This window comes from Myotis nattereri, assembly GCF_964212035.1.
Source record: "Myotis nattereri genome assembly, chromosome: X".
NCBI lineage: Eukaryota > Metazoa > Chordata > Mammalia > Chiroptera > Vespertilionidae > Myotis > Myotis nattereri.
In genome coordinates this window covers 145,191,121-145,215,982 of record NC_138078.1, presented here as the reverse complement: position 1 = coordinate 145,215,982, position 24,862 = coordinate 145,191,121, and the positions used below count along the sequence as shown (strand labels likewise).

General features: G+C 39.9%; 1 protein-coding gene across 1 annotated transcript in view; it reads right to left on the bottom strand.

Annotated features, from left to right (window-relative positions):
* The window catches only part of HUWE1 (HECT, UBA and WWE domain containing E3 ubiquitin protein ligase 1), a 133,406-nt gene that overhangs the window by 50,400 nt on the left and 58,144 nt on the right, over window positions 1-24,862 (bottom strand). The window contains exons 15-28 of the mRNA XM_081115440.1: window positions 24,645-24,745; window positions 23,999-24,149; window positions 23,739-23,866; window positions 22,320-22,460; window positions 22,004-22,109; window positions 19,770-19,892; window positions 19,083-19,184; window positions 18,545-18,625; window positions 11,870-11,976; window positions 11,451-11,628; window positions 9,925-10,016; window positions 8,977-9,188; window positions 2,979-3,036; window positions 1,577-1,753 (exon numbers count right to left, since the gene is read on the bottom strand). Of these exons, the coding sequence (XP_080971566.1) occupies window positions 1,577-1,753; window positions 2,979-3,036; window positions 8,977-9,188; window positions 9,925-10,016; window positions 11,451-11,628; window positions 11,870-11,976; window positions 18,545-18,625; window positions 19,083-19,184; window positions 19,770-19,892; window positions 22,004-22,109; window positions 22,320-22,460; window positions 23,739-23,866; window positions 23,999-24,149; window positions 24,645-24,745 (1,757 nt within the window). The remainder of the gene's footprint in view (window positions 1-1,576; window positions 1,754-2,978; window positions 3,037-8,976; window positions 9,189-9,924; window positions 10,017-11,450; window positions 11,629-11,869; window positions 11,977-18,544; window positions 18,626-19,082; window positions 19,185-19,769; window positions 19,893-22,003; window positions 22,110-22,319; window positions 22,461-23,738; window positions 23,867-23,998; window positions 24,150-24,644; window positions 24,746-24,862) is intronic.

Genomic DNA, 24,862 nt, shown 5'->3' with positions numbered 1-24,862 from the left:
CACAAGATCTTAGTTCACACTCACTGGGTTGGCTACTATAAAAAAAACAAAAACAGAAAATAGTAAGTGTTGGTGAGGATGTAGAGAAATCAGAATCCTTGTGCATTGCTGGTTGAAATGTGAAAGTGCTGTGGAAAACAGTATGGTAGTCGTCCCCGCCCCAAATTAAAACCAGTACTACTATATGATTCAGCACTACCACTTGTGGGTATATGACCAAAAGAACTGAAAGCAGGTGGAATTTAAGAAGTCAAATTCATGCCGAAACCGGTTTGGCTCAGTGGATAGAGCGTCGGCCTGTGGACTGAAGGGTCCCGGGTTCGATTCCGGTCAAGGGCATGTACCTGGGTTGCGGGCATATCCCCAGTGGGAGATGTGCAGGAGGCAGCTGATCGATGTTTCTCTCTCATCGATGTTACTAACTCTCTGTCTCTCTCCCTTCCTCTCTGTAAAAAATCAATAAAATATATTAAAAAAAAAAAAAAAAAGAAGTCAAATTCATAGAACCAGGGAATAGAATGATGGTTGTCAGGGGCTGGAGAGAAATGTGGAGATATTGGTCAAAGGATACAAACTTTCAGTTGTAAGATGAATAACTGCTGGGGATTAATGTATACCATGGTGACCATAGTTAATAATGTATTCTATTCAACAAATTTGCTAAGAGTAGACCTCACGTGTTCTCACCACACACAAAAGCAGAGGCTTGAAATATTCACACACCCATGTTCATAACAGCACTAATTCATAATAATAGCCAAGGCATGGAAGCACCCCAAATGTTTATAAACAAAATCTGGTTTAAACATAGAATGGAGTAAATCCAGCCTTAAAAAAGAAGGAAATTAGGAGATATGCAACAACGTGGATGAATCATAAAGACATTATGCTAAGCAAAATAAGCCAGCCACAGAAGGACAAGTACCTTATGAAGTGCATTTTACATGAGGTACCTAGAACAGTCAAAGTCACAGAGATAGAAAGCAGAATGGTGGTTAACCAGGGGCTGGGAGGGAGAGGGGGATGAGGAGTTGTTTAATGGGTATAGAATTTCAGTTGTTCAAGATGAAGGGACTTCTGGAGATGGGTTGCACAATAATATGAATGAACTATACTACTATACTACTGAACTATACACTTAAAAATGGTTTAAGTGATAAATATCATGTTACATGTATTTTACCACTTTTAAAATAAAGAAACTTCACATTTTGGCAAAATTTGAAATAAACTACCGGCTACACCAGATAGTGTTAAAAGCATTCATGACAAAAGATGATGCTAATAAAACCCAGCTCCAAAGCTTTCTTGGAGATAGTCCCTTCCAGTGAACTGAAATGTTAGAGCTATATACTGACCGAACTCAGGAACAAAGAATACACACTTCAACTTTTCAATAAGAAAAAATGTGGCACACCATTTATCAGTCACAAAATTCACCTGTAGTATATGACTCAGATTTCATCATTACTTTTTAGTTGAAAAGTAAAGGAAAACCACAGTAGAGACACACAGATAGAAGTATTGGAACAGACTTCTAAAAAGAAATGAAAATATTCGGCCAGATGCTTCTTACCAATATGGATTTGCAGACACCTGCAACAGCCTGACAGGCTGCAGATGTGGGAAAGTCAATGGGCAGATTGGGAAGACCCAAAATGGTAACCAAAGGCAAGAGTCCTTTCTGATTCACAAATTCCTGGCAGTGGTCATCTGTTGTATTGTTGCTCAGAATAGATTCCACAAATTTCATCTAAGTAATAAAAAATTTAAAAAAGAGTTAGAGCCTGACACTTAAAAGGCCAGCTTGGAGTAAGGACAGGGTAGCCTTGTAGTCAAGAAATCAGTATTTTCTAGAATACCAAAACCTCAGGTAAACAGGGATAGATATATATGGACACTAAGCATCCAGAAAAATAAGGAATAATTGCAACTTCTTCCCAAGCTACTTTTTCGGCCACACATAAAGTCATGTAATTTGAAAGCACAGAGAGGTTAAATGACTTGCTCAGGGCCACACCATGAACTAGTGGCAGAATCAAGTCTGGTCTCTTAATTTCCTCATTTTGTGCTCTTTGCAATGATAATATGTTGCCTCTCCCCTGCAAGCAAACATCATTAATAGTTTTCCTCAAATGTGCTCATAATGCAAAGTAAACCTAGAACTCTGATTCAGACCAAATAAAGCATTCTTTAAGGGTAAGAAAGTAAAATGTGGGCAACAAATACATAGGCACAAAACAAACCATCTCTGGAAGCCTTGGAAGTGCTTAATGGGCTAGAACAAATGTTAAGTAGGCTTCCCCTTACAGGGAAACAATTCTGGGAAAATTCAAACACTTCACTTTTTCCTGTGAGACACAGGAAGTTACAAGAAAAGGCCACATTAATTTTTGTAAAAAAAGAGAAGTGAATGCGAAAAATGGCAAGTAACAAGAAAAAATATATGCGGACACATTCAAAGAACATAATACTGAATTAGCTTAACAAATCCCACTCTTCCTGTTTGGGTTCCTACAGGGAATGGCAGCAAACAACAGAAAATCGGGAATATTAAAAAAAAAAGAGAGAGAAAGAGAGTGTTGGCCAAATTTTAGAAAACCAGTCTCACAGAACAAGGTTTGCACACCTTTTCCCACTTCTCTGCATTTTAAGGGCCCCCGTTAAAATAAAAACACAGAGCCGAAACCAGTTTGGCTCAGTGGATAGAGCGTTGGCCTGCGGACTGAAGGGTCCCGGGTTCAATTCCGGTCAAGGGCATGTACCTGGGTTGCGGGCACATCCCCAGTGGCAGATGTGCAGGAGGCAGCTGATCGATGTTGCTCACTCTCTATCTCTCTCTCCCTTCCTCTCTGTAAAAAATCAATAAAATATATATTAAAAAAAAACACACAGAAATCTCCGGACTATTTGGTAACCCCGCACATCTTCCAGAAAATAACAAACCTTTACTTATTTTCCCCTACCATGAATCTTACCACATTAAGGATGTAATCCATGAGGGGAATAGGAATACGTTCCTCTGTACCAACAACCCTGTTAAGGGAGAAAAGAGTGAGTTACACAGAAATTCATGATACAGTGCAAGAGAACAAAGTGAGGAAAGAGAAACAGCATGAAATTCTAGGCCCTTTTCTAAAGACTTATAGCCTTTAGTATATATACAGCATAGGGGGAAAAGAGCTGAAATCAACTCTGCAGCTAGCTTTCCTAGCCTTATCTAGATTGAGAAAAACCAAGAAAAGAAAAACCAAGCCTTCACAAATTCAGCATTTGTACATATGTCCAAAGAAATTATCCTATGTTAAGCAAGTTCAATTAAAGGACTACTTAAACATTTACTTGAAGAAAAAAGATAGACAAAGAAACAAACTCATAAACATCTTACCATGTCCTTGCATCAGGTTTGAAATTATAAGAGAACAGGAAATAGAATTTAATTTTGCTCAAAATTTCATGCTTACATTGACAAACCATTCAGATCAAAGCTGGTTAAAGATGAAGTCAACACCCAAGGCTTCCTTCTCTAACAATCTGTGCTTTTGTCACAATAGTTTCTGAACTCTCCAAAAATTGTGATCAATTCTTTTGCTTCAGATGCTTCAATGCTGCACTGCAGATGAAAAGGCTGCACTAATGCCATAGCCACAGAAAATGCTGCCTTTAGCGCAATGTCTATATCTTGGCATTTGTAAGAAATAAACAGAGGGGGGAAATCCACAAAGTATACTGACATGAAACAAAATCTACCTCAAAGATAAACCATAGGCAGGGATAAAACTTGAGTCAAATAAAGAGCACTTTGTCGATAGGCCTCTGGAACAGATTTTTGGGGAAAAGGCAGAGATAGAAGAAGGGAGAGGTAGTGGGAGAGAGAAGGCAAGAAAAGTTGGTAAGAAGCTAATAGTTCTCATCTCTGAGTAAAATAAAATGTGAACAAATGTTTGCCAGGCACAAAGACATCTGACAGCAAAATCTAAACTAGGTAAAGAGTGGAAAGGCATCAGAAATGGCTCCACGGATGAGATATCCAGAGTTAGGGTTTGGGTAGGATGTTGTAAACAGGCTCAGTGAAGAATTTGGGAAGGAATTTTGTACAAAGGGAGAATTCAACAGCCAGGAGTGAAATGATTCCATGAGAAATTGTAAACCTTTCCTTAACTATAAAGTTCTGCTTGGGGAAACACTGTAGCATCCCATGCTACTTACACCAAGCTGGGTTGCACCTCCTTGGCAAGAACCCAGAGATCCATCTCTACAGGTAAGCGACACAGGTATGGCTCTAGCCTATTGAGACGCCCGTCCCTTTGCCAAAGCCAAATATAACAGCAAAGAGCCAAAGCAAAACCATGAAATGGGATCCAGATACTTCCTTCATTTACTAAATGGAAGTTGGAGAGGAGAACAAGAGAGAAAACAAACAAATAGATGCTCTTAATCCAACTCCAGAAACAAACCTATTCAGAAATCACTTTTCTTCCTACCCTCATCTTTTGGCTTCCAGGTTCAGGATGCCATATAGGAATAGTAAAAATGATCAGCTCTCTTCAGTAGAAATTCCCCTACCAACTGGTTTTAAGAAAAGTGATTATAATCTTAACCACGTATAAAACGTTGACTCCAATAAAAGACTGCATTCCCAAGATGAACGTAACAATTTATCTTAATTATAAAATTAAAAACTTCCTGTTTCCCCCTCCCCCCAAAATAGGCACACATTCCCAAGCTCAATTTTACTCTGGTCAGTTTTACATGTATATTTATGGTGCTGAAGTCCTTAATCAGAAGTAAAGGAGGATTACAATTGAGTGTCACAGTATAGTGTATAATATATAACACATCAGAACTCATGGGTTTTTTTGAGGGGTGGGTGGGAGAAACCAGGTCTCTTCCAGCTCTTAAGGAAACATAGCTGCCTCTGGCAAAGAAGCCCTGCCATGATTCAGGGAACAACCCCTTCTTTGCATTCGCTGCCTTTAAAGTACAGACAAGCTGCTATTCAAGTTCCCAAGATCACATGGATTTATGTAACCCAGCCGTGGGCAAACTACGGCCCTCGGGCCGGATTCGGCCCGTTTGAAATGAATACAACTATTGAAAAAGAAAAAAAAGACCGTACCCTTTTATGTAATGATGTTTACTTTGAATTTATATCAGTTCACACAAACACTCCATCCATGCTTTTGTTCCGGCCCTCCGGTCCAGTTTAAGAACCCATTGTGGCCCTAGAGTCAAAAAGTTTGCCCACCCCTGATATAACTGGTATCTTTTAAGCAGTTCAGGATAGGCTTAGGTTAAGTGAGGCAAAGTAAATGAAACTGACTGCCGAAACCGGTTTGGATCAGTGGATAGAGCGTCGGCCTGTGGACTGAAGGGTCCCAGGTTCGATTCCGGTCAAGGGCATGTACCTGGGTTGCGGGCACATCCCCGGTGGGGGATGTGCAGGAGGCAGGTGATCGATGTTTCTCTCTCATTGATGTTTCTAGCTCTCTATCTCTCTCCCTTCCTCTCTATAAAAAATCAATAAAATATATTAAAAAAAAAAAGAAATTGACCACCAAAACCCCTCACCATATTGCCCCAATTAAAACCCCTGGTTACGTACTGGTAACTATATTCACTCCCAGCAATATCAGTTTAGAAGGTAGAAGAGCCAAAAGACAAGTATTTGATGAATGCCGCCAAATGTAGAGCAGAACTCCATATATGTGGGGGAGACTGTAGTGCCTAAGTTTCCTTATCCCAAATCTCTAGCAGAAAACCATGTCTCAAGATCAAATACAAATATCGTTTTCAAATACTAGCTGCAGACTTTGGAAAAAAATAAGGAACAAAAACACGGTCTTAGCCTGGAAAAAGAAGGAAACTCATAAGTCAACAGGAGAATAGATAAACCTTGTAGTATATTCATACCATAGACTACTACTCAACAACAAAATGGATGCTGACAGAATCTCAAAAACACATTGAGCAATAGAAAACAGGTACAAGAAACTATACAGATCAGATGATACACATTAATACTCCATTTATTTATTTACATGATGTCCTAGTATAGGCAAACTTACTCTATGACGACAGGAATAAGATTAATTGTCTCATGTTAGGGTGGGGAAATAAAAAAAACTTAAAATCTGTGTTTACTGTATAGAAATTATACATTGATAAAAAATACTGGAAATTTTACTCGTTCATTTAAGGCATTGGAAAAGAGACTAGGGCATGGGAGACAGAAATTTGTTTGGGAGTCCGACTGAAGAATTTTGTGATTTGGGGCAGGTATGAACAAGACTTTGGGAGAGGGGGGTAGCATACACTGCAAATTTTTCTAAGCCTCTTCCTATATTGGCAGAAAGTATATAGCAACTCCTACCATAACAGCTGCCTGGGATAACCCTTTGATATACTGCAGCATTCAAAACAGAGGGCAAGTTTACTAGACAGCATCTTGCTTTTCCTTCCAGCCCTAATAATTCACATAGTGACCCAATTGAAGCTTCTCAAAGTGGCATAAGTAGAAAAGTATACATGTATCAACATTTGTGAGACTCTTAGGTATGTTATGTGAATGAGGTTGTGACGAACACCCAGACCATGCTGAGTATAGAAAAATCTCGATATCATGGAACAGCAACTACTAGAGTCCTTTGCATCTTATAAGCTATACACAACTAACACTATGGTAGGGTATTTATGCTATGGGTTTAGAATTTTTCTATCTCTTAATTCTCATTCATGTTACATTAGGGCCAGCTCTCTTAGCATTTAAGACTCAGGAAGATCATTATTCTAATGTTCTTGATTCATTTCATCAACCCACTAATTAAATGTTTATTGACTAATTACTATATACAAAGTGATTGGGATATATTGTTGAGTGAGACATTGTCCCTGCCGTGAAGGAGCATACAGGTTAGTGGGGTGAAACCATTAGAATATATGAATAATTTTAACAAAACTGTTAAACGAACACACAAGACCAACTTTCTATTTGGAGGTAAAAGGAAAAGCACCTTTAAGAATGAGACATTTTAGCTGGCCCTGCAGAATTTGGTAGATGCAAAAGGAGATTAAGACAATTTGGGGATTGGGGATAAATATGGATAGAACACAGTGACACATGATATCCCACGAAAATTATGGAGAGTGAAGACATGGAGGGCTTGAGAAAATGTTAATATACCATAACAATTTGAAATCTGGGTATGTTAGATCTAAGATATCTGTAAAATATCCAGGTAGAAAAGAAGTTGCGTGCAGATGAATGTACACAGCTTGACTCAAAACTATTACGAGCCCCCCCCCGCCATGTTTAACAAATCTTTCCCTTGTTTGTAGCAAGGAAAGAAAACCCTACCCCAGCAAGCTGGCTGACAGTCGAGGGAATGGTAAGGAAGCACTAAGATTCTGACTATTTCGCAAACAGTCCTGCTTTCTTTTAGGGTATCCCCCTCTTTCCAGAAACACTTTAAACAAAACAGAAGATGCTGCTAGAATGATGCCTACTCAGACAAGTTAAGATATCTACTCAATAAGGCAATGTACTTAGTAGTTAATGCCTGTCTTCCAAAAAAACCCCAAAAACAAACAAACAAAAAAACCTCGTACCAATAGGCTCAATCCTTCCTAGAGTTCCCATAGGGCCCACTGGTTTGAGTCTAAACCTTTGCTCCTGCTGTCTACTCCACCATAGTCATCTCTTAAGCCCAAGCTCAAACCCATTCATATCCATGCCTAAAATGCTCATGCTTTTCTCAGGACTACTAATCTATACACCAAAAGAGCACTATTAAATGAACGAATGCATGACTGTCCAGACGCAGGGGTCCTCAAACTTTTTAAACAGGGGGCCAGTTTACTGTCCCTCAGACCATTGGAGGGCCGGACTATAGTTTAAAAAAGATGAACAAATTCCTATGCACACTGCACATATCTTATTTTAAAGTAAAAAAACAAAACGGGAACAAATACAATATTTGTATTTGCATGTAGCCCGCAGGCCGTAGTTTGAGGAACCCTGGTCCAGAGGGACCACACTCACTTTTAGCAAGAAGGCGATTAAGGGGATTGTCAAGGGCGGGGGGGCGGACACATATGTAATACCCTTTGTAATACTTTAAGCAAGAAAAAAAAAAAAGGAAGGCGATTAAATTATAGCTTCAATAGTCAGGTGGACTATCTACTACCAGCCAGCAGTCTTTAAGCCCACCTACATCTTACCATCCAGATAGACAATTTTGATGTTAAACATACCTCAAATAAATAAAAAGAAAAAACTACTGTGCCTGGATAAAGCATATAGTACATTCCAAAGCCTTCTGATTTATCTGTAATAAGCATACAGTAATAAAACAAAAACAAAATCCAACCAGCAAAAAAATCCCTGTAACTCTTAAGGACTTTTTAGGAGACAAGCTTCAAAAATGCAATGTGTTTCATTTGTGCTCACTTATGGAAACAATCAAACAGTCAATGATATAAAATGCCTAATCAACAAAAATAAAATAAGACCTCTGAGGAAAGCCCACCAACAAGATATACTGAATTCTGATTCAACTTTATGAACGGCTTTTAAGAAAGATAGTTTTTTGGTCCTGGCTGGGTGCTCAGTTGGTTGGAGTGTTGTCACATACACCAAAAGGCTGCAGGTTCAATTCCCAGTCAGGGCATGTACAGGAGGCAACACATTGATACTTCTCTCTCGCATCAATGTTTCAATCTTTCTCTTTCCCTTTCTCTCTCTCTAAAATCAATAAAAATATCCTCAGGCGAAGGGAAAAAAAAGCTTGCTAAGATAACCAATAAAAGTAAATATCAAACCACAAATGACACACAAGAGTCAAAGGGAAAAAAAACCTATAGACTCTTAGGGCCAGAAGAACCTTAAAATCATCTAATCAAACTCCCTCACTTTTACAGATGAAAAAGACATGCCCAAGATCACATGGCTAGTGAACCTGTCTTGCAAACACTCACTGCTGATTAGGCTCAGTTTCATTCTGCTGGGCAGAATTAAAGCTCTGCATGGCCTGTACTTCCTCTTCTTCCTCATCCTCACTAGAGGCCTCTTCTGCAGCATGATTAGACCTTGGGGGAGGAGCAGTGGCACTGCCATCTGCCTTCTGGATTGATGGCTTCTGACAGATGTATTTAGGGTCTCTCCCAAGGTTACAGATTTCTTCAAGTAACTGAAAGGTACAGGAAATAAGATTATTTATTAGTAATTAAGGAATGTAGGAGGTAACTAGCAATTTTGGGACCATTTTCCTATGTGCTATGTGCCAAAGAAGTGCCAAAACATTATATGCATGTTATGCACCATTCCTGAAATGTCGCTGTTAAGCCCATTTTATAAACTAGGGAAGTTCTGTGAAGTTAAATAACCTGTTCAGCATCACATGGCTGTTAAGTGACTGACTGATCTGAGTGCATGTCCTAATTTACTAAGCACCAGAACTCATATACTAGTCTCAACAATCCTGACAGGGAACTGGCAGGACTCATAAATGGGGGGGGGAGGGGAGGGAGGAAAAAAGGAAGAAACAAAGATTAGGAAGAGTAATATGCTTTTACAAACAGAAACTAGGCCTTAGCAACTTGCTCATCTCCTATACAGGAGGGAGGAAAAATAGGTTTACAGTTGTTTGTATGGAAAACAATATAATAATAATAAATAATAATACAAGAATGTTTTGGGTACTGTAAATCTACTTTTGTCCCACCCTGTATTAGAAAGCAATATTAAGTGACTTTTTTATGGGGGGAATGGGCAAACGACCAACCCAGGGACATGAAGAAAATGAGGCAGACACAACCCTCTTTCTTAGAGGCACAGTCTAAGAGTCCAAACGATCTCCAGCAGGCCAAGCCTTTTTCTAAAAGTTATCCCCTCAATGCTGTCTCATGCCCATGGTCACTTCTCACCTTAATGATGGCAGTTGTTGCATCCGTTTTGAGGGTGGGCTGATGTCTCATAAGCTCATCAACAGCACTCCCCAGGTTGGATGCAGTATCCCCTTAAAAGCAAAAAGTGAACTGTTAGACTGAAGAAAATAGAGCTTGACCTAATTTTTGTGCCAATATAAGGAGAAAAGAAGAAAATGAGTTTTGCTGTAATTTTCTAATGTCATGATTTCTCGAATGAATTCACACAAACCTTGGCAACCAAATCACTGGGGAGGAGGAAGGAATCACTGTCAGTCAGTAAACATATCTTAAAGTGCCCATGTATGCCATATTCTACTCTGGCAATCTGCCAAGGTCTGAACTACTACTGCAGAGTAAAGAGAGAGAAAAGGAGCATAACCATTAACCCTCTGGCTGCCCCGGTAAAGAATGATAGCAGCTATGCCCTGGCCAGTTTGGGTCAGTGGTTAGAGTGTCAGCCCGTGGACCGAAGGGCATGTACCTTGGTTACAGGTTCCCCTGGAAGGCATGCAGGAGGCAACCTAATCAATGTGTCTCCCTCATCCTTCTCTCTCTCTCCCTCCTCTCTCCTTTCCACTCTGTAGAAATCAATGGAAAAAATATCTTCAGGTGAGGATTAAAAAAAAAAAAAAAAGAATGATAGCAGCTAGAATACTACAGTGGTAACTGGAAGCATAAAGCACATTTTTTAAAACTGGATGCTTTGTGGAGCCTTACCTTCTTTCTATTCTTTAATGATCTGGTTTCAAATACACTGAGAAAGAAAACTCTTTATGACTATCTTAGGGACTTGAATATCAGAACAGATTACCAAGATCAACACCTTGGGACTCCATATGTCCTCTTACTACAGACTAGATGGTAGACCTAGAAATCTACTGCTGATTTCTAATACCCATTTCTCACCAGCACCGTGATGGTACATTTAAGAGTGAACTGTTGAGAAGCAGGGAAATATTATAAGCAGAGACTAAGGATGAAGTATTCCTCTCTACCTGCAATTTCAGGTATGATGATAACTCCCATTAGGCTTAGCACACCTAGCCAGAGAAATGATGTGAAGTCAAGGAAGAGCGTCCTTGCCAATTGGTGACTTTTAATCATCTAAAATTTTGGAACAACAGCAACCGATTATCCTATATAATAAAAGGGTAATATGCAAATTTACTCTAATGGCAGAACAACCAGAATGACCACTGGACCAGTCACTATGAGGTGCACTGGCCACCTCTTGGTCCCTTTCCCCGGCTGGCAGGCTCTGATCACCTGATGGCCACCTGCGGCATGGGCAGGGCTGGCGAGGGGGCAGAAACAACCAACCTCTCGGTCACTTCCAGGCTGTCAGGCACCAATCACCTGATGGCAAACGGGGAACCGCCGGTGCATGGGGGGGGGGGGGGGGAGCGCTGGCTGCTGGCAGTTCAGGAAGATGGCCCTGATCGCAGGCCAGACCTAGGGACTGTACCCATGCACGAATTTCGTGTGCTGGGCCTCTAGTTTTAAGATAAATCCTGGTGACTTACCAAGGGGGTCAGAACTCCTCCTCCTCCGCATGGCTGGGAGGTAATCTGGAGACAGAAGAACTTTGAAGAGACGTTCAAAGGGCTGACACTGTACAAATGACTGAAGACCTCGGGCATTCAAGCAGAGTGCACTGAATACATTTGGGAGGGAACCAAGGACTTCACGAGTAGCAGGAACCTAGAGAGAAGGTAAAGTGAGTCTGAAGACATCTAAAAGAGTTCAGGTGTAGATGCTAAGAAAAACATTGATCAGGGGTATCACACAGATCTTGATAATCAGGTTACAATTAGTTTCAATAGCACATACAGAAGACATGAAATAGGATTTTCATGCTATAAGACTAATCAACTGTGTCTGTGTGTTTTGCAGGGAGGGTTATACATGGAATATTCTTTACAGAGCAGCAAAAAGAACTCACATCTTTGATAAGCAGTGCATGTAGCATGACATCTGTTAACCCATTGTCCTGGAGTGAGGAGAGCAGTGATGGTTCTTGAAATACAAACACAGTCACCACTTCAGTAGCTTAAAAAAAAGAGAGAGAGAGAGAAATATGAGATACAGAGATTCTTCACAGGTATTAAAAGGAAAACTTGAAAGGCTAAAATAAAACAAACAAAAAAACACAATACTAAATGCACAACAATCTAAATAATTGTTCCTACCATGAAAGTTGCCAGTACTACTCATTAGAGATTAATCATTATTAAGAATTTAGTGACTACCCTTCAAGATTTTTATGGGCAATGTAAGGCATGACAAGTATAGTTAATAACACTGAATTACTGAATAATAATGTACTGAATCCTGGAAATATGCTAATAGATTAGATTTCAGGTGTTCTCATCACATAACAAGGTAACTACACAATATGTTAATTAGCTTGACTATAGAAATCATTTCACTTTATCACATACTGTTGTACACCTTAAATATATATAATTTTACGCAAGAAGATGTTATATTGTATATAACTTGTTTCTTTCTAATCCTTTATCTTTCCCTGTCATTACTCATTCAGTTTGAATGACTGCATACTATTCCACTAAATACATGTACCACCATCTATATAAACACACCAATTTTTGTCAGCTTAAGCAGGAAAAAAAACTAAGATGAAGCAGGGGGTGGTTTGCTGGGGTAACTCATAAAAATGGACAAAATGTATTCTTAAAAAGCCTTTTCAACAACTTAAAAATATCATCAGCATTGTTAGGAGTCCTTTGGTACTAATGAGACGAATTTTTGACAACAGAATACTTAGAACTGTGCTGTACAGTCTATCAATGCTTCTAGAATATGGCAGAACTCTATTCAAGAGGAAATAGTACAGCATTAATTAAAAAGTAACCAAAAGATAAGCTAGAAAACATTAACATAAAGTATAATTTAGTGAAACTGTAGGTAAAAAGAATGAATAATTAAAACCAATAACTAACCCTATGAAAAGACAGGAAATGAGTGAAGAAAAGGCAGCTAGGATGTTAAGAGAGAATATAATTGGGTAAATAAATGTGGTATAAGAGTTAGAGGTAGGAGGAGAAACTAAGATGGCGGCATAGATAAACACCGGGAAATAGTCGCCTCCCACAACAATTGAAAATTAGCCCAAAGGACGGAGCAAACATCGTCCAAAACAACAGGAAGGCTGGCTGAGTGTAATTTCTACAACTAGAAGAAAAGAAAAGCACGCTGAGAGCCAGAGGAGCTGCGGAGGCTGAGTGCAGAGGTACGGCGGCGGCTCGCGCGCGCGGAAAGGGGGTGGCACCTGAGGACGCGGCTGTCTTTTTGAATCACAAGCTCCCGACTGCTCTGATCTCCGGTTCCGGGAAGTCTCTGGGGACCCAGGACTCATACGGGCAGAGGCTGCTCTCTCAGGCGGCAGCGGGCTAACTTGGGGGGCCGCTTTCCCTCAGAGGTGCTTGCAGCCGTTGCAGGGACACTGAGACGCGCGACTCCGGGCGCGGAGAATCAGCCATTGCTTCTTTCCCCGGCCTTTTGACTCCCTGAGACCCCGCCCCACCCGGGCTGCGGCAGAGGCTTTTGCATGTGAATGCCCCGGCCCTTTGCAACCTGATAATTACCTAACTGCAGCCGGGCCAGCCAGACCCGGAACTTCCAAGAGAAGGCCCAAGGCCCCGCAGCGGCTTGCATTGCTTCACAGCTGAGCCTCTCCGTGGCCCCGGCTGTGTGGCCTCAGGCAGGGGCTGAATTAGCACCTCCTTAGATCCAGGAGCCACTGCACCCAGTGGTCAGAGGGGGTCCATTCTCCCACTTCAGACACAGCTGCTTCCCACAGCCAATTGGCCTGGAGGTCAATTCCTCCCAGTGATCCTACAACAAGCGAGGCACCAAGAGTGCACCAAGAGTGTCCACCCCAGGTAACTGGGGAGGCTGAGCCACTGGGCCCTACAGGACACCCGGCGCGCAGGCCACTCTATCAACACAGGGAAGCAGCCAAAATGCGGAGACAAAGAAACAGGTCACAATTGGCAGAAACGGAGGAGGCCAGACGACTGGATATAGAGTTCAAGGCCACATTTATAAGGTTTGTCAAGAATTTTATGGAAACCGCCGATAAATTTAATGAATCCCTCAAGGAGTATGGTGAGACCATGGAGGTCATGAAAAAGGACCAATTAGAAATTATGCATACACTGACTGAAATAAAGAATACTTTACAGAGATCCAACAGCAGACAAGAGGATCCCAAGAATCAAGTCAAAGATTTGAAATGCAAAGAAACAAAAAATACCCAACCGAAAAAGAAAAAAGAAAAGAGATTCAAAAAATATGAAGATAGTGTAAGGAACCTCTGGGACAACTTCAAGCGTACCAACATCAGAATTATAGGGGTACCAGAAGGAGAGAGAGGGCAAGATATTGAAAACCTTTTTGAAGAAATAATGACAGAAAACTTCCCCCACCTGGTGAAAGAAATGGACTTACAAGTCCAGGAAGCGCAGAGAACCCCAAACAAAAGGAATCCAAAGAGGACCACACCAAGACACATCATAATTAAAATGCCAAGAGCAAAAGATAAAGAGAGAATCTTAAAAGCAGCAAGAGAAAGACAGTCAGTTACCTACAAGGGAGTACCCATCCGACTGTCAGCTGATTTCTCAACAGAAACCATGCAGGCCAGAAGAGAGTGGCAAGAAATATTCAAAGAGATGAATAGCAAGAACCTGCAACCAAGACTACTTTATCCAGCAAAGTTATCATTCAGAATGGAAGGTCAGATAAAGAGCTTCACGGATAAGAAAAAGCTAAAGGAGTTCATCACCACCAAACCAGCATTATATGAAATGCTGAAAGGTATTCTTTAAGAAGAGGAAAAAGAAAAAGGAACTCTTACCATTTGCCACAGCATGGATGGAACTGGAGAGTGGATAAATACCACAAGATCTCACTTATTTGTGGAATATAATGAACAACATAAACTGATGAACAAGGACTGATCCAGAGACGGAGAGGCATTGATTGGACTGTTGGGCCTTGGAGGGAAGGTAGGGGAGGGTGGGGGCAAGGGGGAAAGATCAACCAAAGGACTTATATGTAAGCATATAAGCCTAACCAATGGACACGGACAATGGGGGGGTGAGGGGGTGAGTGGGGAGAGGGGGGGTAGAGGGTACACATATGTAATATCTTAATCAATAAAAAATATTTAAAAAAAAAAAAAAAAAAAAAAAAGAGTTAGAGGTAGGATTGAGGAGGGGACAGAATCTTTATTTGGTGGGTTTCAGCATGAAATTGTTGCAGAAGGACATCCACTTCCTTAGTGACTTGCCCTCATGCTCTTCCCAGCCTCCCCCACAAATTGAGTGAACACTACAATGAAATAATCTCCCCCCTTTGAGACTATTTTGCCCTGGCATATATGGCCTACATAATTTAGACCAGCGGTCGCCAACTGGTGGACCGTGAGGTCCAAAAGATTGGTGGCTGCTGATTTAGACAGCAGAACCTCCCACTCTCCAACCCCCTTGGACTACAAGTTCTCCTGTGACACAACTCCTGCTCAGCAAGGTCATACACTCACTTCCACCAACCACACCCTTCTTAACCCTTAGTACATTACATATGTACTAAGTACTCTGAGCTATTTCCTATGGATATTTAACACCCACAGCCTCCTAGATCTAACCAGAAATTCTAGTTCTTTCTTCAAGTCTTACCACAAAAGGGAGCATTGGGCTATCTTTTTACTTATATTGGGTGCCATCACCACCTCTGGTGTAACAGGCATAAATGTAGGTATTTTTAATTTTGTAAGAGACTCACCTCATAGAGCAGTGATGGCGAACTTTTTGAGTTCAGCGTGTCAGCATTTTGAAAAACCCTAACTTAACTCTGATGCCGTGTCACATATAGAAATTTTTTGATATTTGCAATGATAGTAAAACAAATATTTATACTTTTGATATTTATTTTATATATTTAAATGCCATTTAACAAAGAAAAATCAACCAAAAAAATGAATTCGCGTGTCACCTCTGACACTCATGTCATAGGTTCACCATCACTGTCATAGAGACTACCCAGACAATGGCACAACTCATAAACCAAACAACTCAGGCCTTAGAAGCCCTTAATGAGGAATAACACAGTCTAACTGCTCTGATAGTTGACAACAGATTGGCATTAAAATAGCCACTAATATGTCAAAGTGGAGCTTATGCCTTAAAGAGGACCTCCTGCTACATGTGGTTCAATAATACAGGAAAGATATATAGAATAGTTCAACAAATAAAACAACAAACCAAAACAGCCAATCATATTACTAAAATACCCCAAGATATTCTGACTCTCCTCGCCCCCTATTCATTTTTTCCCCTGGCCATCTCCTTCTGCCTGGGTTTGAAGGCTCTACACCAGCCGTGGGCAAACTACGGCCCGCAGGCCGGATCCGGCCCGTTTGAAATGAATAAAACTAAAAAAAAAAAAAAGACCGTACCCTTTTATGTAATGATGTTTACTTTGAATTTATATTAGTTCACACAAACACTCCATCCATGCTTTTGTTCTGGCCCTCCGGTCCAGTTTAAGAACCCATTGTGGCCCTCGAGTCAAAAAGTTTGCCCACCCCTGCTCTACACTATTACTTATGGGCCTAAAATAATAATTGCTGGCCTAATTATTTTGGGTTGACTTTGCAAATTTGGTCTCTCTCAAGTACAAATTTTTTAGTAAGAAACCTGGGAAGTTGCTATGCTAATTCAAATGTCAGGGATGAATTCAGACTCTAGAGAAGGAATTCTGACCTCTACTGATGGTTTGTTTTAGTTTTCTCAGTCTCATTTCCTACCTCCTACATTATCCTGAGAGGGCTTACCTGCTCTCCATCCGTAACCCATAAGCACTTATATTCTCTTGCAGCCTCTTTTAAACTTCCCCTTTATTAAAAAAGGCCTGTGAACTTGTTTTTCTCTCTCTGTTTATGGGCTATCTCCCAGACAAATTCATCCTTCCCTGCCCCCTGACCTGGGACTTAATCGGTATAACAAATCTTTTTCTTGATCATACCAATGTACTACTGTTGTGAGTGTTGTCCTCTGAACCTAACCTTGGGAGGAGTCTCTCCATGTCGAGGCGGAACTGCTATAACACAAGGGAATACTTCCTCAACCTAATAAAGTGGAACAAAACCTTCAACTCAAAATCTTCTGCTAACATCAAACTTAATGGTGAAATACTGAATGCTTTCCCCCAAATTCAGGAATAAAGATGTCCATTCTCACCACTTCCATTTAACCCTGTATCAGAAATCTTTGCCAATTCATTAACACAACAAAACAAATACAAAGAATAAAGATTATAAAGAAGTAAAACTGTTTGCAGATGACAAAACTATGTAGAATATCTGAAGAAATCAACAACAAAAATTATGAACTACTAAGTAAGTTCAGCAATGTCACCGGATAGAAAATTATATAAAAACTAGTGGCCTGGTGCACAAAATTCATGCACATTAAAAGGGAATTAGAGGAAATATTTTAATATTGCTATTTGCCCTTTCACTATAATAGAAGTGTCAGAGATGAAAGAAAATTAGTAAAATGTATATGAAAATCTCACTCCTGTCAGTCTGGGGTGTGCTGCGGGACCCAGATTCAAGTCCCCGCCACCCGCACGCACCTGGAGACCCAGACTTGGCCAGCCCTACCCCAGTCAAGCCCCGCAGGGAGGGAGCATCCTCAGGTCCCCTGCCTGACACCGGGCAGGAAGGTGCAGCCTCAGATCCCCTGGCCTGGCCTCGGGTCCCCAGGCCCTGCGTCAGGTCCCCTGGCCCCGGTGCAAGGGTATGATGACCATTTGCATATTAGCTCTTTATTATATAGGATCTTAAATTGTTTCAGCAAGGGAGTATCTAAGTTGTGGTAATCAAAACTACTCCTGCCAGATACCCCAAAGTATTAAAAAATAACTGCTACTGGTACAAGGAGGTTTTTCTATTTCTATACCTCTCACTAAATTCCTTTACAGTTTTAAGGAGAATTCTAAAAGCCAATGTGTTTCATGTATTGTCCTGAATATGTATGGCACTGAATAAATGGCAGTTAATAAAAATGAAGTTTAAACAGCAGGAATACACAAAGCAGTGCCAATATAAAATTGCAAATAACTAGAAAGTACCCACAGCATCTAAAACTGCACTTTCTACAGTGAGAAACAATTTTCTGTACTATAGCTTAAAGGTATGACATTCAATTCTGAGGATGAAAACCATTCTGATTGGATTTTCAAGACCAAGGTTAGGGACTAACCACCGAATAATGACACACTTCTTATTACATTTAAAGTGTAAGTACAGCACAAAAAGCTAAATGTAAATACTACTACTTATTACAAATGACTCACAATACAGTGGTTATAGAAGGTATATTTAACATCTGAAAAATGGATATTTGAAACTGAATTCTGATCTTTCTATATTTCACCACTAACTAGAAAGACATAAAATCCACACATGTAGATAGAAAGACATATAATCACACGTGTAGATAGTCAATTCTTGTTAGAATAGAAAACACAGAGAATTCTGCTAGGTTAGTGCAGCTTGGTATAACGAAACATCAACTCCACTTACCTAGGAGAAAAAGTGATGGGCCATAGTATTCTGCATTGCTGATGATGTGTTTCAGGGAGGTAGGCAGAGAACCATCCATCACTAAGAGAAAGGTGAATATTAAGGAGAATATGATCAGTCCAATAGTAGTTTAATGGTTGGGGATGATGGAGCAATACATTACATATAACACACTGTGGTAAACAAAGTTTGTGTTGATTCCAATCTATTGGCCTCTACGTCTTTCCTCCCCATATAATGTCATTTATTCCCTGTCCATGCAAAAACCTTTTCACAGTAAGCAAAGAATAAAAGAACTCAGACAGAAAGTTGGAAGTGAGTACAGAGTCAAAAGCTGGGAAAGGAAAACATAGGTGATTATGAAAACTGCTAAACAACCCTTAGATTTGGGTAAAGTGACATGAAATGACTAGAAGCTATTCAAAATGGCATGGCCTTTCCCTAAGCCTGCCTTATAAAAGAGTAGCTTCAGACTATGAAAAGGACCAATCTTTGAGAAAATCAAACACCCTCCAAGAAGATATCTGGAATTAAATACCATGTCGTATGCCATCTGAGAAAGCTGGGTCTTGAATAGCCTTCTTGAGGAAATTCAACATGGATTTGAGAAGGGCTGCTCGTTGTGGAATACACTGGACTCCTGGCAAGGGAGAAAGAGGATTATACTGGGTTCACCATTAGACCCCAGTGAGCAGGCACATAAAACAAATTTTTAGGAGACCCTTATACACTATAGCAACACTAACAAACATTTGTGGTGATATCTCTGGATGTTGGAAAGCATACTTACCTAAGCTTTAAAACATTGGAAAAATAAATCACCATGGACTGCATAAAACTGATAAAGTTAAAAGCCCAAAGTAAAAAAGAAAAAGGTACAGAAGTAATACTTTCAATAAATAAGATTAAAAAGAAAAAAAAAGTAAAAGAAAAATTATGAAATAAAAATATTAGCTCTCTGATCCCCACTTCCTGTTTTAGATATGTACCCTCCACCACAGTTGTTGTGATAAAATAACCTATATACGATCCTGAGAAAGCTATAAAATGCTATGAAATAAATGTTAATATAAGAAAACAAACATCAGAATGACAAAGTAACATTCATAGTCATAAGAAGCAAGCTTTCAAATATACCACTCAAGCTCCCCCTCCCCCCCAAATCACCCTTGTTTACAAGTAATCCAATCAGTGTGAAAGATTGTGTGTCTATGTGTCTCTGTACCTGGACGGGGACCAGGGCATATAGTAGTACTGCTGTTGGAACTTGATGTCCTTAATTCAACATCCAGACGGTTCTCTATAGAGGTGGATGATCCCGGACTATTTTCCATAGTCACATCTGCAACTAAGCAAAAGTTATAATAAAGAAACTAGTTAGAATAAAAGGTACCACCCAAAAGAAAGATCACCTGAGAAATGTTTTCCATTAACACGAGATGAATGATATCAAAACAGAGAAGATATTGAAATTCAACATGAAAATGCAAACTTTCCACAAATAAATAGAAACGTATTTAACAACATTACTTTTAAAAATAATCATATAAAAGAAGTGCTTCAATATTCCTCAACCACAAAATTTGGGAGAAAAATAGTGGTGAAACATGCAATTTCATATACTACTGATGGATAATAGTAGATAGTAGGTAGAGCTTGTTGGAAGGGTAACTTAATGAATATAAAAAGCATTAATACTTATTGATCAATACATACTTATATGAAAGACTGCCTATGATACACTGAATGTACAATGTTGAGTATGTTAATCATCTCATCTTCCCATTTAAAAAACAATATACTATGTAAACTTGATTATGCATAAAAAATCTAGAAAAAACTACACCCAAATAGTAGTTATGGTGAGTAGGAGCATTTTTACTTTATAGACTTCAATAGAATAATTTTAATTAATAGAGTACAAAATACATTACTTCTTATAATTTATAATAAAATATAATAAAACTCCATTAGTGATAGATAGACCATTGTTTACATTTTGAAGTACTTCTTTCCAATCTTTTTTATACACATACAAACATACATACGTGAGCCTACTTAAATAAAGGAAGCACAAACTCATGATTTTATAAACTGCTTTTCATTTAATAAAAATGTTTCTCTATGAGAATCACCTGGGTTGGTTGCTAAAGACAGATTTCCTGCTCTTCACTTGCAAACTTAATGAATTAAATGAGCACTTTAGATAGGGGTCTAAATCTTTATCAATCACTTTAAATTATTCCTCTGCTTACTAAAGTTTGATAACCACTGATTTTAACCAACAGTGATTCTTTAAATAGTCTTCAATACCACACCATTTAAATGTGACATTTTAATCAACACTCTGGGATCTCACCCATTAACTCAAATACCAGCTTGCCCAACAATAGACTAGAGATAGAAACTGGATAAAGGGGCTTCTAAGGGATGGAAATGCACACAGGTAATTATGTTCAGAAAAAAAGGAATGACAGTCTATGGACATTTAGTGCCAAGAATGACAGCATTACAAATTCTAATAACTGTACTATAAGCATAGTAACAAATACATATACTAACAACCCGGGGCATCAAGCTAAGATTAATTTAAATTATAAGAAAACTAGTTTGGAAAAGTTTTTTATTTTTGGCACTATGATTATGAACTATGCATATGGGTGCAGAGAGGGTTAAAAAAAGGATACACATGATGTAGATAAAGAATATTTGGTCTTCTAGCTTTCTCATTTAATAATTTAAAAGTTGTTCCCTATCCAACTTTTTCATCACCTCTCCTTTCCCTTCTCAAAATAGCCAGTTTCAGAAAGTCCCGTTTTAGAGCCTACATTTCCCTTCTCTTTCCCAAACACATTTACACGCCCTCGCCATTGTGGCTCAGTAGGTTGGAGTATTGTCCCGTGCACCAAAAGGTGGTGGGTTTAATTCCCAGTCAGGGCACATACCCAGGATGCGAGTTCAATCCCTAATCAGAGTGCATGCAGGAGGCAACCGATCTATGTTTCTCTCTCTTCCTTCCTCTCTCTGGAATCAATAAAAACAAAACCAAACACACATACACTCCATCAGGCACTACTAGATATACAGCAGTGAACAAAACAGTACCCTGATATTATGGAGCTTACATTTTAGTGTGAATAGAAGATAATAAACCAATACTTAAGAAAATAGCTATTAAGTTTTGAAATAAACCGATTAACATCATAGAGTGACTATAAGGCTCTATAGCTGCCCTACCATATGCTTCACCTTCCATCTCTGGCCCCAACACCATGTGCCTCCCTTTTCTAATTATCCTCATGAAAACGTGCACATCATTTCTGTAGAAAAAAATTTGTTGTTGAAAATGTATATTCAACTCAACTGTGCACTTTTAAATTTATGATGAAGAATGGGGTTGGGGTTGGATAACAGCTAAATGTCAAACACAAAAATATTGACTTAGTAACTGTTAATTACCATCCATATCAGTTTCCATTTCTTCTCCTTCTTGTGTAGTACTGGGTCTCTGGATCTTTGGCTTGATCACAAAGGGACACTCTTTTCGGCACAAATCTACTTCATGCTATGATCAAGGGAGAAGTAGTAAGAAAATCCTACATATATACCAAGGATTAAAAATAATTATAATGAAAGAATGTGGCATGCAGATTACAAAATTGGTTTATAAAAACAGAAGAGGAATAAGATGGCTCTTTAGAGTTATGAGCGTAGTTTCTACGCTCAGGTCTCACTGGGTGTAAGTCTATGCAAAGTACTCCTTGTGTAATAATACCTCAAGTCTATAAATGAAGATTGAAAGTCCACTATGGGATTGAAAAGCTGCCATATCCAGGTTGGTGATGAGGTCAACCACTCTGACAGCTCTGGTGACAAATGTTATCTGGTCCTGCTCATCCCCAAGAAACTTTATGACCTATCAGGGAGAGAGAAAAAGGCAAAACCAATCAAATGAAAAGCCACAAATAATGTAATCTTTTGGAACCATGCACTCTAGGGCCTCAGGGAGGCAGCATGCATGGTATAGGAGGAAAAAAACATGTGCTTAATTTTTGGTGCTTGCCCAATGATAGCTCTATCACTTCTGGGGCTCAAGCCCCTGGGGTAATGGGGACATAAATTATGTTTCAGGATTAAATAAAATATTCATGAGAAAAAAGCTGATGCCCAAGTAAAGCCTATTAATACAGAGGGGCCTTGACTTACGAGTTTAATTTGTTCCATGACGGAGCTTGTACCTCAAATTACTCATATGTCAAATCAAAAAGTGAACGAGTGAGACATGTGATGCTGGGCTGATGTTGTGGCGTTCACTGTGACGTTCGCTGTGCCAACTAACGGTGGGGAATCTGAAGCTGGCTCGTAACCCGAATTTTAGCTCGCAACTCAAAGCAAAAAATCAGCCGAGAGATGGCTCATATCTCGAAAAACTCGTTAGTCGGGACACTCGTAAGTCAAGGCCCCACTGTAGAACCAAACTTACAAAGGACATTGATACACACACACACACACACTAGAGGCCCAGTGTATGACATTCTTGCACTGGGGGGAGGGGGGGGTCTCTCAGCCCGACCTGTGCCCTCTCACAGTATGGGGCCCCTCGGCAGATGTCCACCTGCTAGCTTAGGCCTGCTCTCCACCAGAAGCCAGGCTTGCTGCTCCTTAGTGCTGCCTCAGAGGCACGAGAGGCTCCCGCCACCTCCGCTGTGCTCACCAGCCACAAGCCTGGCTTCTGGCTGACCAGTGCTCCCCGTGGGAGTGCACTGACCACCAAGGGGCAGGTCCTGCTTTGAGCATCTGCCCTCTGGTGGTCAGTGAACATCATAGTGACCTGTTGTTCTGCCGTTCGGTCAATTTGCATATTAGGGTTTTATGATATAGGATTCTTAAGTGTCATGCCTAAGGTCATAAGATGTGTCAATGCCTTGACTAGTCCTGGGGCCTACTATCACACCATCTGGACTATGACCAATTCTTAATAATGGAGATAGTTGCTCTTAAAAGTTAATGATATAGCTAGAAGGCTAAACTATAAAAATTAAGTATAGCATTTTCTGATTAAGCTTTCTTATACCATTTGTTCACATTGTGAACCATTTCAAACTTGCAATTCTACACACATTTTCAGCTGATTTCCCCTATACACACACACACACACACACACACACACATACATATATATAAAGTAGAGCACCTTCAATAAGGCTTCCATCATTCCACAGGAGACCAAGGCTTCACCACCAGCATCATAACTGGCCAGATGATATAAAAAAGAGAAGAGAGCAGTGGCAAACTGGTGAGGGTACGGATCCATGGAAGGATCTACAAGGGCGGTTGGGAGAGGGAGAGAAAAAATACACTTAAATTGTTAAGCTAGCAGGATATTAAACAAAGGCAGACAAGCAAAGAGCAGGATTCCTCTTGTTGTCTAGGATAACAACCAACAAAATTTACCAATCATGGCCTGGATACAGTTCCGTACAAGTACAGGCAAAAATCCATGATAGGATGCAGTTCCCGTACAGTCAATAATACTGCTGAGTTTGGGTGTTCTCTCCAAGTGTACAATTGATGTTAATGTTCGTAAAGAAGCAGCTTTAATCTCCTATGAAAACAGAAGGTAAGCATGGTATATTTTATTATTTATTTTTAAATATGTTTTTTATTGATTTCAGAGAGGAAGTGAAAGGGAGAGACAGAAACATCAATGATTAGAATCATTGATCGGCTGCCTCCTGCAGGTGCCCTTACTGAGAATCGAACTGTGACCTCCTGGTTTATAGGTCAACCCTCAATCACTGAGCGTCATCGGCTGGCCAGGTATGTATTTGAAATAAGTAGATTACTAAAACAATTTGCTAATACCAGAAATTCTAAAATTTAGGTCATTCTACTAGCAATTGCTTGGGGGAGATGGGACTCTGTTTAGAATAATATTGAAAATCCAGCATTTGTCAATTTTGCTGCTAAATAGCCAGAAAAAGAAGTAAACGGGCCAGGATTCTCTCTTGGGGTTCATTCTAAACCCCTGGGAAATACCAAAAGGCAAATAAATACACACAAGCCTAAAATACACAGCAGAATATTAATAAACACTTACCATAAGCTGCTTATCTGTTATCTGAAGGACATCTACCAATTCCTCTATCAACCCATTATACAAGATACTGTTTGCTGACTCCTGCAAGGCATTGGAATACACTGCAAAAGGAGAAATAAATACTTTAGGCGAGAAGGCAGTGGTCAAGCCACTGCCCAATGAGAAACCTTTTGACACCTACTGGTTCTGGGTAAGGATTCCCTTCCATCCAGCAATGG